Source organism: Orbicella faveolata, unplaced genomic scaffold (genome assembly GCF_042242905.1).
Source record: "Orbicella faveolata isolate gen_17 unplaced genomic scaffold, um_ofav_v1 contig_25, whole genome shotgun sequence".
NCBI classification, from domain to species: domain Eukaryota; kingdom Metazoa; phylum Cnidaria; class Anthozoa; order Scleractinia; family Merulinidae; genus Orbicella; species Orbicella faveolata.
Genome location: NW_028301553.1, coordinates 14,514,162 through 14,532,121, shown reverse-complemented (window position 1 = coordinate 14,532,121; position 17,960 = coordinate 14,514,162). Strand labels below are relative to the sequence as shown.

The window sequence follows — 17,960 nt, the reverse complement described above, 5'->3', positions numbered from 1 at the left end:
GAAAAGTAAACCGAACCTTTCAAGCGCACGTGGTAGGACTTGGAGCTGGTTTTTTTTTTTATATAAATATTACTTGCGAAGTTGGAATGCACAGAATTAATAATATTTTGATACCAACCATCGACAGACTGCAACCGACTGTCCTTCCCAAAACGTGGTCACCATTTGCTCTTCAAAGTTAGAATTTGCTTCTCGTGCTAGAAGGGAACAGTACACAGCTTACTCCAACAGCAAACATCTAAAAATGACAAACAAGCACCTCAGATCAGCAGTGGTCATCATGAATATGAAAAATACTATTAGACCAATCAGCTAACAAATACCTCACAAATTTTAACGATAACACCCTTCGCACGCTTTGCACTGACAACGTTTTGCATTTTCTTTGTTCATATCGAGTCCACGTGAGCCCGTATGAGCCAAATATACTCAATAGGCCATTTTTCAAATAACATTCACTTTTTTGCAGTTTAAAAATGAATTAGGTAGCTTTCATAGACATAGCCTACAATAACTGATTAATCATTTGAAATTTTTATCACAAGATTGGATCATCCTAAAGCCACACTAAATGGAAGGACGTATAGTTCTGGCCAACTACAAATGTTGAAAGAAACTGGTTTTTGATTAACCTTGCATTCTTATAACGTGCAGTTATTAAGTCCATTGCTAACTCTCACTTGCTCCCGTTTGTACAAATAATCCATGCTTTCTCATATTGGTTATTAGCGTCAACTGAAGGGGGCTTAAGGCAGAGGAAAGAGATGGCTAGCTTGCGGTGATTTTACGGTAACTAAGAGTTCTACTTTGGTTTGATCTCTGCTCTTTAATGCTTTTGTACAGCTACTTGGGTCAGACAAAAAAGTGAGATAGGTGTTATAGTAAAAAAAGGAGTTTGACATGAACATTGAACAAAAAAAAAAAAAAAGATATTTGTATATTACGACCACCTACGGGCGTTGAACCCACGACCTTTCGAACTGCATTCGGATAAGCCACCGGGCAACGGGGAACGAGCTAGTCTATTTACTGGAGAAGACTGGCGTCTCAGTAATATGAAGTTGCTCTAAAAATTAATCACCTCATAGAAATCTCGGGGCGCTTTCCATTCAACAAAAAAATCCGAAATTTTCAAAACGGGGACAAATGGTACGGAAATCTCCTGAGAAAGGTTCCACAAAATCTGCAAATTGTGGAATTTCCGAAAAGCAAACCATTTAACCGAAAATCCAGGAAATTCGAGAATGAAAATCAATGGAACGAAAATTTTCAGGAAAACGTTTTCGAAAATTTGGGTATACATCAAGAGGTTGTCCTCTCTTCCGGAAATTATGTAAAATCGCAATTTTCTGTTTAGCGCTAGTTCTTTTGCCCGCGATCACAGCGAGTTGGACATCCCACGTAAAGATGACGGAGAGGCGTTTTCGAAAAGAGATTACTATTTTACTTTAGAATCTTGCCATCTGTCTGTCGATAAATGCAGCTAAATTCGCCAAGAAATCGTTTGATTCCAATAAAAATAATGCCCCGTGGTGTACTTGTTTGTCTCGGCATAGGTTGGCTAAGGAATGTACAAGGATTTATAACGCGTGCAGAGCCATTGTACCACTCATTAAACCCTTTGTTTTGCAACCTTTTCGCTGCCTTTGTGGTTTGTAAAAAGTCTCCGTGTCAACGTAACAGTGTTCTGTTTGCCTCTGTATTTGCGATTTAAACCTCGAAGGCCTTTGAAAAATTCCGAGCGAACGAAAGTGTGGCTTATCGTTTTTCCATTCTGGTGCAGTCTTTCGGAAAATTCTGCTCCATTCGCCCCAGCAAATTTCTGGAAATTCACACTGGAATTTTTGGTCGAATGGAAAGCACCCTCAAGCTCATAACCTAATTTTTAAGTAGTAGTCAGTCTCTATATATTATTAACTTTTCCTACCTATTTCAAACTAGTTCACTTTCAAAGATGTCTGTGTCCCCCATGTCCGCATTTCCGTTCAATAGTCGGAGCATAACTGATAAGCAAACGCATTAGGGCAACCAGTTGGCGAATCTCGACTTAGAACGATGAAATTAAACGACCTTAGTGGGGAACTCATTGAGACCCGTGGGGAATTGAAACGCCAACGCGATCGTAAGGGAAATGAATAGAAGAAATGCGGTTGTAAAATGAGGGGGGGGGGGGGGAGGGGGGAAGCGTAGCGAACCGAGAGTGTAAAGACGAGCATAGAGATAGGGATAGTAGAAACTACAGCGATTGCACAGGTAAGTTAGTGGTAAGCCCAAGTGGAATCCGGATGAAACACACCGGGCTGCGTTTGGCGGAACATACGGGATACCCGTCGTAGAATTCACAGAAAATGCAATGGAACGCACGTTGAAGTTACAGGGATTGCATGGGGTGAAAAGATGGGCGGGCAAACGCATGGAAAATTTTCAGCGATTACTCGGGGATCAGGAAGGTATGAGGGAGCTCACCCGGAACCCAAGGGGCCGGAAAAGCACGGGATTGCGAATAGCGGAAAGGAGGGGGCCGGGACTGCACGAGGAAAGCTTTCATAGACCATGATGAACGTCAGTTTAGGGCAAAGTAAATAGTGAAAAAAATATTCATTCGTTTGCGCAGCCTTGCATCTTTATAATGTTCATGTTAAACAACAAAAAAAACTTATCCAGTTTGACCTGAGCATGGAATAAAGAAAAATACCGAACTGGATATTTATAGTTGTTTTAACGTGACGTCATCATGTTCTAGAATCCAAAACTATAAAGTTACCACAGTTTTACTTAAATCGTCTAGTTAATGAATAATCACGTTCGATGCCTCTGTATGTATTCAATAAACTGTCCTCGCCCATTTACTAACCCAATTGTTTCGCACAATAGACATATTAAGTCTTTAAAGGGTCCCATACCCCCAAGAAGGAAAGAAAACCACATGATTCTCTCAATATGCTGGTCAGTTGTTTGTCAGTGACCAACTCGAAAGCCTAAATGATCATGTGGGTAATTTGTTATTATACAGCCGTAAAAACGTATACATGCTATGTTCAGTCATTACATAGTATGACGGCGCTTGCGAGCGTAACCGTCGACTTTAGTTAAAACCCTTAATTCTGTGTAATAATAATAATAATATGATATAATATATAATAATAACATATTATTATTATCATTATTATTATTTTATCGTTTTTTTTCATTTCTACATTTTTTCTTGTTATGTATGGTATTTTGAAAAATCAGAATAGTGCAAAGTAACAGAAATCTGAAATGAGAAAAAAAAATTAAAATGATCTAACGTTTTGATTAGGTCTAATCTTTTAGCGAAGGACTTTTTCAATTCCAACAAGAGCAGAAGCTAAGTGAGCTTCTCATCAACCGTCATCCCTAGCAGGCGTGAGAGAACTACCAATGAAGATCCAAGGGATAAGATCCGGAGGGCTCCTGGCGTTTAACATCGCCTCACTTTTGTCCGGGTAGGGAGAGAGCCTATTTGTTAAGCACCAATCATATAGTTCGTGGAGTGCCGTGTTAGTTGCGCAATAGCCTTTTCTGCGGTATATCTCGTAAATCGTATTGTCGTCAGCAAACATATAGACTGATTCGGCTCTTACAGAAGTTGGTAGGTCATTTGTAAACAGGGTAAAAGATGTAGGTCCCACGACAGATCCTCAAGGAATTTCGAATGGTACGCGAGCGGGTAAGATGAGCCGAATCTTGCACTGTGATTGAGTACCCGGGCAGGCTACCTGCCGTGTACCGCGAGAAAAATTTCACTAAAAGCCATATAATAAATCCTTTATTGTCCTAGCTTGTTCGGTCAAGATGACTGGATATTGGTCTCGTTCTTATTTTTGCGAGTTTATGGACTTCGACTCCGTCTCTGTCCATAAACACGCAAAGAAAAGAACCTGGCCAATATCTAGCCATCTTGACCGAACTAGACTGTTCACAGTCGCTTATTATTCCGTAAGATCGTAGATGTTGATGGTTAAGTTCGAGGGGCCGCCATCTTGGTCTCTTGATGCGAGCGAAACTGGGGAGAGTACAAACTGCCCGTGGGTAGAGGCGGTGGGGTAAATAGCGTGGGGGTGGATGGGCGGAAAAAATAGGGAGCCTGTAACAGCTTCTCTTCGTCTCATGTTAGTGACGTTAGTTGCTCCAGCAACGGCAACACCTGATTGGTCGAAGGGACAATAGGGTTCATTAGAGCGTAGCAGACGTTGACGAAAATGACATTTTTCACTTCGCGGCTCAGGCAAAAATGGCGTCGATTTCAGAGGAATTCTGTGAGTTTGATTTGGATCGTCTGTCTGCTTCTTGTCTTCGACGGTTGGTGTTAAAACGTAAAAGAGGCTGTTTCTCATTCACTGGAAGGAAAACATGTTTTGGCGGTTCTTCCAACTGGGTTTGGAAAGAGTTTAATCTATCCGCAAAATTTCGTTTTGGCGAAGGAAATGGATAAAAGCTCCGTTGGTTGTTCTTCAGGCAGTCCTTCCTGCCTGGTAATTGTACCGCTACGTAGCATCATTGAGGAGCAGATCAACTCAAACGAGTTCGATCTTGAAGTGAAAGGCTTCTCTTTTTCCCTTGAACATGAGACAGTGAATTTGTTACAGTCTACCTATTTTTTTTGCCCTCCGTGCTCTCCACCACCCTTACCCACGGGTATTTTTTTACTCTCCCCAGGTTCGTTCGCATCAAGAGACCAAGATGGCGGCCCGTCGAACTCAACGATCGACTTCTATGACCTCAGGGAAAAATAGGGGACTGTGAACAATCCATGACCGAACAAGCTTGGTAAATGATCTATATATCCAATCTAGGAATAGTCCTGATATGCAAAAGTCCCTTTCCAGGAATCGATGTTAAGTCACATTGCAGACGTGTCATGAATGACTGCCCAAGAACAGGGACACTCGAAACAGCATCCACCATGTTAGCCTGCGAGCAGGCTCTCCTTTTGAGTCAAGCGCGCGAGCAGTGAAGAGCAAAGCGATCCGGCGGGAAGGAGTCTGGTGAAGAAGTGTTCGCGCTCGATTTCGCGCTCTCGGCTACGCCGCGCGCGCTTGTGCTCCAACGTGAACCTGCTCGCAGGCTACCGCCATGTTGAAAAACGTTTGAAAACGAATTGAAGTTGCAAACGAACCATGCGCTCTTAACTGAGAAAAAAAAACGCAACCGTTGATCAAAAAGGGGTGTCAGAAAACAAGCCAGAACAAAGAGTAGAGAAAAATGGAACAATTCTTACCTCAAATAGAATCGTCTTCACAGGATGAGAAATACGAGTGAATAGACGCGTATTTTGGAGAGGTTACTAAGCAAGAACTTTGCCAAGATTTCACATTCCTCCGATCCCTACGACACGTGATACGCATTGTTACATGCCACCTACAGTAATTACATAACTGTAAACTGGGTCAAACAACCCGAGTTGGAAAAAAAATAAAAATTCTATTCGCAACTGACACCTGACTGACTGACTGACTGTGCTTTAAATCACATTGTTGGAGCCGAGGGACGTGTGTCAGGTTGAGAGAGGGTGACTTACGTGAAAGTTGGATAGTTGAGAAGGGAGCCAACGTTCTCCCACGTGAACAGTTGTTGTCAACCCGGGATGTGTCGACACATGTAGAGCATGCGTGAAACCGGGAGGGCCAACCTTTGGTTCGGTCAGCATGGGCAGCCTGCTTTCCATAAAAGCTCGGTCTGGGGGAATAGAGGGTAGCTACCTGATAACTACCTAGGACACTTTTATTTCGCCCAAAAAATAGGGCCTTAGTGAGAATCGCTAAGTGAGGCCTCCACACTAACAACAACAACTGGCTTTATTTGCATGACCATTAATGCATACAGAGTTGCAAAAGCTTTTGTAAACTAAAACTAAAACAGCAATGATTATCCTGAACATATAATAAGGTTATGATATAGCAATCAAGTTACATTGGTTTGATTTGAAAGAAGACTATTGCGTAGATCAAAGCAAGCTGAAATTAATTTTGCTAATTGAATACTTTGCGTAACATGATGATTTGCAGGGGTACCTGCAATGTTCGCCGATGGCTTGTAATGAAGATCTAATCTGAACGATATTTTCTATTTTTTCTATAAACTTTATCAATTAGAATAGAGTATTTATTGCAATATTTAAGACAATGAGATTCATCTTAAATTTGATTACATTCACAAACATAATAGGGCAGAGTCTTTTAACTCTTGGATTTTGATCATATCTACCAGTTTCAATCCTTATTTTGTGATTGCCTATTCTCAATTTCACTAGTTCTTTTCTGTCGCTTAGCGCGCTTGTTAGGCCAAAATGAAAGAAGGGTGTACACTAAATGAGTAGAAAGCCCACGGATACGAATCGTGATCGTTTTTTAACTGCCTGAAATGGAATTGAGAATTTAACGATCTCATTTTAAACAGCACAAAACCTTGCAGGATATTTATTGATAACACCTGTTTAGTAATGAGCATGAAACTCGGGTTCATGAACAAATTAACTACGGAGCAAAAAGTTAAAAATTTTTAATAAAATATACTAAGCTATACCTAGATAAGATAAAGAGAGAAAAACGTCAAAAACTGCTATAAAAATATACTAACCTTTTTAACCAGTTAAAACCAACAAGGTGGAAACTAATAAATTTAGATAATAGATTTAAACTCGGTTTTAACTAAGGATAGGATACTAACACTCAGGCCAAACGTCGAACTTCACAAGAGACGAACTTAATTGCAATTTGAGTCGATCCAAAACGGGTAAAGCTCCCCTGTTGGGTCAAATGTCGAACTTCAATCGACCGGCATGTTCTATCTGCTTACAGCTTCAGTCGGACGAACTCGATTGAGTGAAACGCTGAACTTTGTCAATCTTGATACAGAAAAACTTCCATGTAAACAAAATACCTAAGCCAAGCCACAGTGCAAAACATACCTTATTTTAAACCAAAATGTTGAAAATCTATATCCTTTTTCAGGGCAATGCTAATCAAATCCATACCACTTAGCGGTGCACATACAACCCACCCTTTTAGCTTATCTTTCACTCCATTATTTTTTACATCTCAGAGAACCAAGGCATACTTTCGGTCGTTCCTAGGTTCTCCTAGTACTCTGCTTGATTTAACAAGATTATATGACGTTTAAGGTACTCAATTCACCTAGAAATAAAGAGAATCTTGAGTATTTTTGGATTTTAACACCAGTCTACAGTTAAATTTATGTTCCCGGCCGCAGAAAAAGGCAAAATGGTGCTTCATTGTGCCAGCTTCTAGCAGTCAGCTTATACCAGAAAATTAGAGATTTACCAAAGTTTTGCCCGTTTAACCATACTATGCTAAAACAAATGAAAGTAGAGTCAAAAATCCATAGTTCAGTATATATCTCAAGTTCGAGCTGACCCTAAAATGAGCCAGCAGTCAACTCACTGAGCATGCTCTCTTTCTTGGACACCGCTGAAAAGCAGAGCACACCCAGCAGGCTCCTCATATGAATACTTGAAGACCTCCCAAGCAGGCAACGCAAATCACAAACACATCCATCAAGAAGGTGGAGCTGCAGCCTGGAAAACACAACAGTAAAACTCATATAAGGTGACAGAGGACGCATTATCCGTCCAGAAGGATAATGCGTCCTCGCCGCTTTAATACTAAAGACGCATTATCCGTCTGGACGAAGTTGGGCAAACATTTGTAGTTCGTCTAGTTATTCGTCTCTAGTATAAAGACGGGCACATTCTCTGCTATAGCTTGACAAAACAGTCAGATGAATATTAAAGAGATAACGACCGCAAGAGACTGCAAGAGACTGATTTAGCACTGTCCACACTACGCTGGAGAAATTTGAACATGTAGGTTTCACTTTGAAAACGCATCAAATGTTTTCTGTCCACACTACGGCGGAGGAATTTAAAAACGCAACAATCACCAAACATTTTGGATTTGTGTTTAAGGAAAACTTGGTCAGGAAAATCACATGGTTATCGTGATTATCGCGTCATTTTCGAAAAACTCCGTTTTCAAAACGTTTTCCATCCACACAAAAACGAAAAGCTGGCGTCTTTAAATTCCTCCAGTTTGAAAGGGGTTTCCGAAAAGTTTCGTTGTCGTGACGGATTAGTGTGGACGGTAGGCCTAACCGCAAAATAAAGCTCCGTTTCGAAATTCCTCTGACGTAGAGTGGACGGGGCGTCAATGCACTGGTCAATATTTGCAATTAAGATTGCCATTATTGTAACCGAGGGCTATTTAAAAAAAAAAAGAAAGAAATAAAATCAAATCTCACCAAGAATAGCTCTGTTTGATATCAAAAGAGGATGGAAGTTATAAGGAGAGTTAATCTCCCATATAGGCTTAACTGCTGAATTAGATAACCTCCGGTTTTAATAAATTGGGAAATCTAATCAGGATCTAGAGATAGGCAATTCTGTGACAAGGATGTTGCTCAGGTGGATAGCCAACAAGCCACTTTCATCTTCTACCAAAGCATCCATCCAACGCGTGTGGTAGCACTATGCATCCACGGGAGAGTTGGCCACCGTGTCTAAATGGAACTTGCAGAGCCTGGGAGATACTCCGAGAAAAATTGGGTGGGGGTGTGCTTCCCAAAACCCTTACCCTAAGACGAAAGACAGTTTCACATGGGAGTTCCCCCTCCCCCGCCCGGGGATCCAAATGTCTAAAGGAAGTGAATAAGTGGAGTTCCGCTATTATTAGCTTTAATATATCTAATTTGATTGCATTCTAAAGCTGCACTGGTGCTCATAACCGCGTCCGAGGCCAAAAATTGCAAAACATTGTAAAGAAAATATGAATTTGTACATCGATATCAATTCAGGACTTATCCAGCTGGGTAAATGTTCGACAAGGTTGCATCTACTAGTTCTGAGAGGTACGTCTAAAACCTTGGATTCATAAACCTTCAACCAGTTAGAAAATTGATCTGTGGCCCTGCGAGCCGTCATACATGTCTAAGCTAAACAAAATGGGTTATCAACTAGGCACTCATAGTAACATTAGTGACGAAGACTGAGTATTTTCACAAGTCAAACTAAAAATCTATACTGGCTAATCTAGACGGGACAAGGTAGTACTTACATCGTATAACTCTCACCAAAATACTCTGAGAAAGCGACCCAGCTCTGTTTTTTGCAATGCAAATATAGGTACCAGCGTCTCTCAGCTCGATGTTTGTAATAAAAATGCTCGTCGTTGTATTGTTCTGTTGTAATATTTGACCATCTTTCTTCCACGTCACCAAAGGTATAGGGTCACCATTTGCGTCACAATGTAAAGGTACATCATCTCCTTCTTCAAACATCTAGAGTCCGATTTGCTCCATTGCTTATGGTTGGTGGTTCTAAATAATTAGAAACTGGAATAAATGTCACGTAAATACCTAAATAGACAATCATAATTTTCTCCGAATGAAGAACAATGAATGGCCTTTAAAAGGCTCTCCAACTGATGAGCCTCAATGGATGGCCCCCTAAAAGGCGCCATGGAAAACTGAAGAATTGTATAATGATAAGAATGGCAATCCGATTTGCAATTATGGTTGGTGGCTCTTAAAAGTTAAAACTGGGATAAATATCCAAACAAACAGACGGTTATGTAGGTATTTTTCCTATTGATTGATTGAATGGTACCCACAAATGTACTAGTTATAAGAAATGCCTGTAAATATTATTTGATTTCGACTTTTCTAACCTCTTAAGTAATTGCAATTAATTAAAGTTCTTCAGATTATACAGATCAGCGTGTATATATTAAAAAAACTTTCCAACTCCAATAACTATATTTAGAACCTCTTGTAAGCGATCACCTCTCGTAAGCGACCGCTACTACTTTTAGGGCTAAAATTTTTAACTTTTCTTTTATTTTTAACCTCCCGTAAGCGACAACTTCACAGATAATAGAGCGGAAATTGGATAAAAAGCTAACAATAAAAAGGGGTTAAAGCTAGCAATCCAATCCAATTCAATCCAATCCTTATAAGTTCATGTTCAATCCTCCTTACGTTTAGAAAACATTAAAGATTCAATTTTAAACTATCGTGAGACTTGTCCCGTTCGCCTTATAAGGACGTTTATCAGAAGCGAACCATCATATTCTAATGAATACTTTGGAAAGTTTAAATTTTTATGGTTACTAAAAGTTATTACATGGGTTAGATGGGCATTGACGCATTAGGTAAGTCTCTGCAGTACCATTTGTTAATGAGGCAAAATTTTGACCCATTATGGCCTAACCTCTTGTGAGCGACCACCTCCCGTAAGCGGTAACCTAGGCTTGACATTTTGTGTGGTCGCTTAAGGGAGGCTCGACTGTATCCAATTTTAGGGTCCAACAACAAAGTAAATTTTCCTTTTTGCGTTTGTTTCGGCGTCTGTGGTACAGTAATTTTAAATTCGAGAGAGACACCTCGACCTTGATCAAGCACGGGAGGAGAGTCTACTTTTTCAACAATGCTGTTTATAATCTGCCCGCTCTATCTTCCCTATTCAAAGCCACTATTGTTAGTTTTGTTGTTTTTGTTTAGTCTACCCGCTTCTTAGTGTACAGTCATTTTGAGACTTAAATTAAATGGTAAATTTAAAAATTGGCAAAAAATTAGTTTATATATCGAGATCGATAACGACATAATCCGCCATGCACACTCACCACTAACGACCAGATTTATCGGACCAGTTCTGATAGATATGCCAGAAACGTCAGCCGTGCAACCATATGTAGTTTGGTCCGACTTAGGCACATTTTTTAAGATGAACACCAGTTGACATCCCTGTTGTTGAGAGATATTTCCAGTCCAAAAAGCTCTGGATCTTACTGAAGCGTGAAGTGTGGGATTGAAAAAAATTCCACTTTTGTGAACTGTGATGTATTTTGTCATCATATGACTGAAACTGTTGTCTGTTTTGCCCCAAACGCTGTAGTCAAAATTACCCCAATCTTTGGAATCACCAAACGTGAACTCCCACTTAAACCTGGCGGCAGAGCTTAATGGCACATACAACGTACTTGGAGGTTCTTTGTAAATTTTGTTCCAGGGCTCACTGAAAAAAAAAAAAAAAAAGGTGGTATCCTTTCACTGTTCGATATAAACAGAGTCTAATAGTTCAAGAATCTGTCCCTTAATGTTTTGGTATTCTATCGGTTAAATCAGCACATTTTTTAATTCCATGATCCCGTTGAGCTTGTTAACCAATCTGTCCATCGGCGATTTTTATGGGCCGGGTCCGCCCAACTTCTGGCTTTTTCCAATGTTGTGCCTTCATTTAGGTAGGTTTTAGTTTTACTGTTTTATAGAGGAAAAAACAGTAGAGAAAAATCCACCGAAATGCCTCAGTATAATTTGGCGTAGAAATCTCACAAAAAACAGAGAGCCATACACCTGGGCCGCGGTAGGTTTATTTTTATGCAAGGCTCGTTAATATAGTTTCTTTTTGGATGAATAACACTGTTTTCCCTTATACAAATCCTTATATTCAAATTTTTGTATATACGGAACCTCATTTTTTGTGCTCGGGCTACATGCATGAACTACTCGTCAATTAACAATTCAGAAAATTATAGATATGTTTAATTGACGGAACTTACAGCCGTTGGTGACACTGAAACACAGAAAATACGCAAAGACTGTGGTTACTTGAAGAAGCAACATCTCTCTTTAATCTTCGAATTCTCTGGCGATAGAAAACAAAATTCAAGTCTATAATGTAAGGAAGAAAACAAATAAATGAGGTTTTACACTCTCTACTGAGAATTCGTTGTCAGTGATTGTCGTTAATTATGACGTCAGTCAGTTCCCCTATTTAACAAGTGATCAGTTGTGTTTGATTTGTTGCTAACTAGAGAGAACACGAGAAACATGACGTAAGAATGCCCTGTGATTGGGTAATAAATGGGAATACACCTTTTTAGCTTGGGCGGTTTGTTTTCCATTACAGTCCATGTGATATTCTCTAGAGAATTGTTCTTTCATCCATGTCAAAATTATTTATTCATATAGACGCAGCTATTTAAAAATTTGAAGCAAGAATTCCCAGGAGAATCATCACATGGTCTGAAATGGCGCAACAAACTGCCCAAGCTAAAAAGGTCTATTCAATTTCCCGGTCATTCAGTTTTTGTTGCTTGGGCGGGGGGCATCTGCCCGGAGGGGGACGGGGTTACCCTACAAAGTTCTATACGGGGAAGCTCCGACCCAAGGTCCTACCCCTTACGCTTTTGTAAACATATTTTGAAAGAAAAGGTACAACTTTCGTATACCTTTAATTGAAAAAAGGTAGCCCTTTCACATACTTTCATAACTGACCCATATTGTGAATAACTTGCCAAAACAGGAAGTCGTCTTAAGGTGGCTTACTACTGTTTTGATGGAGTATAAGAGCACAACTTTTGATCCTTTTGAAAAAATGCTCCGCGTTGTTTTTCCTTTCTCTTTCTACTGTTTGCTAATGTTATTTACCATTATATCTAAAACTTGAACAATTTAAACCTAATAAATGGCCAAAATGAACGACCGAGTGCCTAAGGAGAGACTGGGCACTAGTAGGTTTAATGACGTTTTTCGCTCAAAATCTGCCCGTATGACCCCACCCCAAAATTTCAGAAATTAGAAATTGGCTGTGATTAAACATACATGAAAAGTAAAATAATAGTCTGTAATACAGATTTTTCGCAAACTAAGAAAATGTGAAACTTTGCAAATTTCACATTTCAAAATATTGCTCAAAGTCTGCGTTGTAGGTTTTTTTTTAAATTTTGGCTCTAAACGCGATTCACCACTACAAATCAACTGTGAAAATTTCATCGTGGGTTGCACGGTAGGTTTTCGAGCAATCTTGGATCAAAGACTAGCTTTTATAACCTTGGACGAGAATTGAACTTTATTTAAGCGCACGCTCATGTGACGCCACGTATCGCGTGCCAAAAAGCAAGAGTAAATTAGAACTCTTCCATCTGGCTGGCTTTTTTGCGATAATCTTATTGCTCCTAGGGTTAAACACATGTTTGAAAGCAGTTTGAAACTATCGCTACATACATCAAAGTGGTCTAACGCGATTCAAATGCTGAAGATGTTTTTGTTTCTCCTTAGGGTTACTTGCGTCACTACTGAGTCTCGGAAAAACTGTAGTAAACCTCCTTAATACTTTCGTGTTGTGCCAGATAAATGAAATGATACAGCCATAATGTGAGTCTGTTCGAAATATTTTAATTAAAGACCCTTTAAAATAACTATAATGATAGATCTACCTCTTTCGGGCGTAGCTTCCCCGTATAGGTCATTATAGGAAGTAGTTTCCCCCCCCCTCCCTCCCAACCGAGGACTTCAGTCTCTTATTTCAACTCCTATTAAAGTTCCGAAATGTATTAAAATCTAGCGGGTGCCAAAGCTCCTTTGTTTTAATATCAAACAAGGCATCCCCACAGCGTTGAAAGTTTAATTTCCTATACGGAGAGCATTGTACGTTCCATTCTAGTCGATCTTGGTTCAGTTGACGATATTATTTTGTGTGGTGTGAACTGATTTTGCGATGAAAACAGGACTCGTGTAGTATATATAAGAAACACTGTCGATAGTTCGTATAGTGTGATCATATGGGTGAAGGTAGTTCTGAAAAGAACTGTTGTTGGTGACTGACGTGTCGACAACCTGAGCGGAAGTTATTTTTAGAATGAAGTGAAGGGTGTTAGTCAGTCGATGATGTCATAAGTCTGGTCCGTTAAAAGTGATTGGTCAGTTTATTAAAAACACCAGGATGGTATAGGCTGAAAGACTTGTGTAAAGTTGGTCAGCAGTCATTGGTCGGTTCTAGTAAGTTTCGATCCGTCTATCGTCTGGACTTACTGATCTCCTACCATGACATTTAGTTTGTCACGCGTTCCTCTCAATAACTTAGGCGTTTCGCGGCTATTCGAGTTCAATTGCCGCTCAAATCGAATCTGCTGATTTCTACCCGGAAGTTGCGGGGCATGCTGGGTTAAAAATTGGGGGAAACTAGCTCCAGTCCATTATAAAAAACACGCGCGGAAAAAATGGCGTCGATTTGTTTTCATTGTTCGCTATGTCGTCCGCCAGGGAAAAATAACCTTTTTTTCTCTTACTTAAGCTTGAACTTTGGGCTTTTAATACAAGAGTAAAGAGTAAAGCAGGTATACTACTCCCCAGCTTGAAGATAAATCGTATAAATCACCAGCTCTGATAGTCGCGTCGAGAAGGAAGAATGACCATTACACGGTAAGAGTTTTATCTTGTCCGGAGCTTTGAACAGCTTTATCCGCCGCTGTATCAGCATAAATAACATGTTTAACTTAATAAATCCGATGTCTTTAAACTGGCCTGGAGTATCGCAAAATTGTCAACAAGCGAAATAAAATAAATGCAGAGCTAAACACGATAAAAGCCGCCAATGTTCAATCGCTCTCGAATGAATGGACCCCCAAAGCTGTTCGCGAGTCGCGCGCTAATTGGTTGAAATTTGAAGACCTGTCAAACAGAGATCAGCAAGAAGAGGAACCGGAACCCAAATAGGACAAAATAGGAAAAACCAAAAACTAAATCGGATACCAAAACCGAAAAACCGCTGGTATTTTTTTTAAGAAAACCGAAAACCAGATGCTAAAAAAAAAACCCGAAAAATTTGCAAACCGCAATGAACACCAAAACCGAAAAACTGGAGTCTTTTGGCACAAAAATCGAAAAACTATTCTAAAAAATAGCTAAAACCGCAAAACCGACAATCCCAATGCCGCCTCCTTAAAGCTCCTTACGTCGAGTTACTTTCAGTAAAACCCTACTGTAAACAGTACAAGCAGTTGCATGGAACAGCCATGGGGTCGCCTGTTTCTGTTGTTGACGCAGAATTCAGTGGTGCTGTAAACCTCTTCATCAATGCGAAGCAGGTTTAGACATGCCTTAGTTGTGTGACAACGAAACTTTCGGTCACGGGTCATTGTATAACCAAATTCTTCTTTGGCTCCCAGAGTTCAAAATTTGGACCCCATTTTAGATGGAATTTGCTTTCAAAACGATAAAAATATCACACCGGGCTTTGAAAAGTTCAGTCCCTGTTGTTTGTGATATTAATGAACTAACAAGCGCGCGTGTTTTTCTAAGCAAATTCTCGATGATAAATCCCTGCAGATTATATCAAACTTTCCTGCGTTTGAAATACAATGCTCCTTTTTAGGAAACGTCGCCAAATGTGTCGTGGAGTTCAAAACTTCGTTCTGAACGGGCCGATTGAGGGAATAATACCGTCGCTTGGTACAACAATTTCGATTACTCATGTTATCTATATTATACATTTTCTGTTGCAATATACGGGAGATACTTGATCGTCTCCAGAATAATCTTTTTTGGGTTATCGAGCACTACTGACCGGATAAATTCTAACAGCGATCCGCACGGACGCATTGTTTTGACGAAAAGGTTTAAAATAGACGAAAGCCAAGGATGTTTCTAAATGTTGCTTCCAAGTTGTCAATAGAACTATAAAAAACGCCTCAGACAGCTCACCTTTTCTATATATCCCACTTCTTACAGCTCCGCTAATGTCTTGCTACTGGAAACACGAATTCGAAAGGCCGATTAAGCTCTCGATCCACAAAGAATTAGAAGTTTGACAGTCTTGACATAACTTGTTTGCTTTTTGCTCATGGACGACGTCATCCATGAGCTTAGGGGACAGTCCAATGGCACTTACTCATTAATTTATTCATTAACCGCGCGGCCATGGGCCGAGCGCGCTTCATGTTCTGCACGGGGTTTAATTTTTGTTTCGTTTCCTCAGAAACGAAAAGGTATTGTTTTCGGTTCAGGGGTGAACTATTTACATAGTGTTTTACAATATCCAATCAGAGTAAAGTTCGTAATTGTTAAAGTAAATACGGCGGCAAAATTTCAGCCAAAACTCGGTGCATCGCAACAAAATGTGTCATTTGCAACATTTCAGTGAAACTCCGGCTCTCGTTTCTCGGTATTATCTTACACAAGAAAACTGCGAACTGGACTTGATAGTGATAGTGAAAAAGACATACATTTTCGAAGTAGAGACACCGCCACACCGCGCAATTTGTCCACCAAATGCAATGCGATATTCTAAGCCGATGGAAGCAGTTAGTTTTGTTTAGTTCAACAAAGAAATGGTATTTTCCGTTTCAGATCTAGAGTGATTTATTGACATAGTGAGTATAAATGTTATCAGGGTAAACGCTTTTAATTCACAAGGTAAACATGTTCAGCAAAAACACCTCCTCGAAACTAAATTTTATTTCGTGACACGGAAAGAAAAGGAAATTAAAATGTCATACAGGTAGAAATAATTGGCGGCTTAAATGTTCCTAAGTCTTATTGAAACGATGTATTCTAGAGAAACGAAGATATCTGTTTCCGTGCTTGACTAAAATGTGATTAAGATTACAACTGCGGTGAAATAATTTTGGTCAATCAGAACACTTGTCAGGAATAACAATCCCCCACCTTTTCTGTGGCTGTTTACGGGAAAAGAACACGCACTTGGTGCATTTGGACGATACTACAGATGAGATATATTGTGGAAGGTAACTAGTTCATCATATTGTAATTTAATTAACGTTGGTGTATTGCACAATAGCCACAATATGGCTTTTTTTATGAGGTTTTCTTCATATCGTAGGTGTCGACATTTTCCAGAATTTAATAGTTGAATTTCTCGAATTTTCCGCCACAATTCCAGTAGCTTTACTTCTTAGAGCGCGCTTTTAAAAATATGAAAATTTGTATTTCGACATACCGCAGTATTTCAAGAGCTGGTTTCTATGAAAACGCCGATAGCATTTTTATTTTAGCTTCATAATATTCAAGCGAAAGTGGAGGAATAATTGCACAACTGTCGTCACACATGAGGCGTCCTTTTTGAAAAGAAAAATATACTGCGTCACTGACGACGAAACGCAGAGTGCCGCATCCATTCGAATCAAGGACTGCCCGGCACAGAAATGAAAAAATCATTCGTCAAATGCTTTTGCCTCTTAGCTTTATTTAGTCTCACACAGAATACTTTGAATTTCTGAAAAATTTGGCGAGGCTGTGCGGCCCGCTTCCCAAAGCACTTATCCTATTTAAGACCAAAGTCTGCGATTTTTCTAACCTATTTATGGCCTGACCCTTAAATTAATGCCCTGTTTCAGACCTGCCGTAGTTCTCTAGTTCAGAATGATGTTAAAGGTATTGTGAATGGCTTTAGTTGCTGGTCTTATCGATAATGATGAAAAAAATAGCTTCTTCTAAAAAACATACTTAATTCAAGACTAGAGTGCAAACACCATACCCAGTTTGAGACCGAAATGACCAAAATCGATACTCTACGTCTGACTAAAATATCTTAAAAAAAAACATGTCCCTCTGACGTTGGACATACCTATATAGTCGATGTAAGGGAGCACCCCCCCCCCCTCCCCTAGAGCAGAGTCAAAGTGAAGTATCACATGTAAATACATTTCGAAGCGCGTTGACTGTAATAACTGATACATGTGTAGACAACTTAAATTAATTGGCCCTTTCTCTTTTACAATAGGTTCAGTACTAAACCTCACCTGGCCGAAAAACCCCAGGCTCTGACAACTGAGCAGATCAGTGCGGTGCAAAGCGGCGTATTAGTACATCTCCCACTCACCCCAGGACTTCTCATGCACAAGATATCAAAACCCCGGCCTTTCTCAGACTTTGAATACCTTTCCGGAAACGAAACACCATTTCCCTCTGAGAAATAGCTTCTTGTTGTTGTTGTTGTTTTTCATTAATTCATTTGCAATTTTTCGAGTATTTCGTGTGGGTTTAGGCAAATGAAGTGAATCTTTTTGGCTGTTTCATCGCAGCGAATTAAGAGATCTGAAGGAAGATTAGATATTTGCTGAGGTAAGCAGGAGCTTGCCAGAACTTGCAGCGTTTATGTCAATGCTAGGGGAAAAACACAACCC

General features: G+C 39.8%; 1 protein-coding gene across 1 annotated transcript; it reads right to left on the bottom strand.

Moving 5' to 3' along the window:
- Positions 1-7,481: 7,481 nt before the first annotated feature.
- On the bottom strand, positions 7,482-11,064 carry LOC149109109 (fasciclin-2-like). The gene is made up of 3 exons (XM_089294591.1): positions 10,552-11,064; positions 9,093-9,315; positions 7,482-7,558 (listed from the first exon to the last, which is right to left on the bottom strand). The coding sequence occupies exons 1-3, from the start codon at positions 10,888-10,890 to the stop codon at positions 7,482-7,484; spliced, it is 639 nt and encodes a 212-aa protein (XP_089150717.1). The 5' UTR covers positions 10,891-11,064.
- Positions 11,065-17,960: the final 6,896 nt, after the last annotated feature.

Excerpts from the sequence above, each read along its gene's own strand:
- LOC149109109 (XM_089294591.1), bottom strand. The coding sequence starts at position 10,890 with ATGATGACAAAATACATCACAGTTCACAAAAGTGGAATTTTTTTCAAT. Across the intron at positions 9,316-10,551 it reads GTCTCAAAATGACTGTACAC|ATGTTTGAAGAAGGAGATGA; the intron begins TAAGAAGCGGGT and ends ATCGGACTCTAG. Across the intron at positions 7,559-9,092 it reads TTTGGTGAGAGTTATACGAT|GCTGCAGCTCCACCTTCTTG; the intron begins GTAAGTACTACC and ends TGTGTTTTCCAG.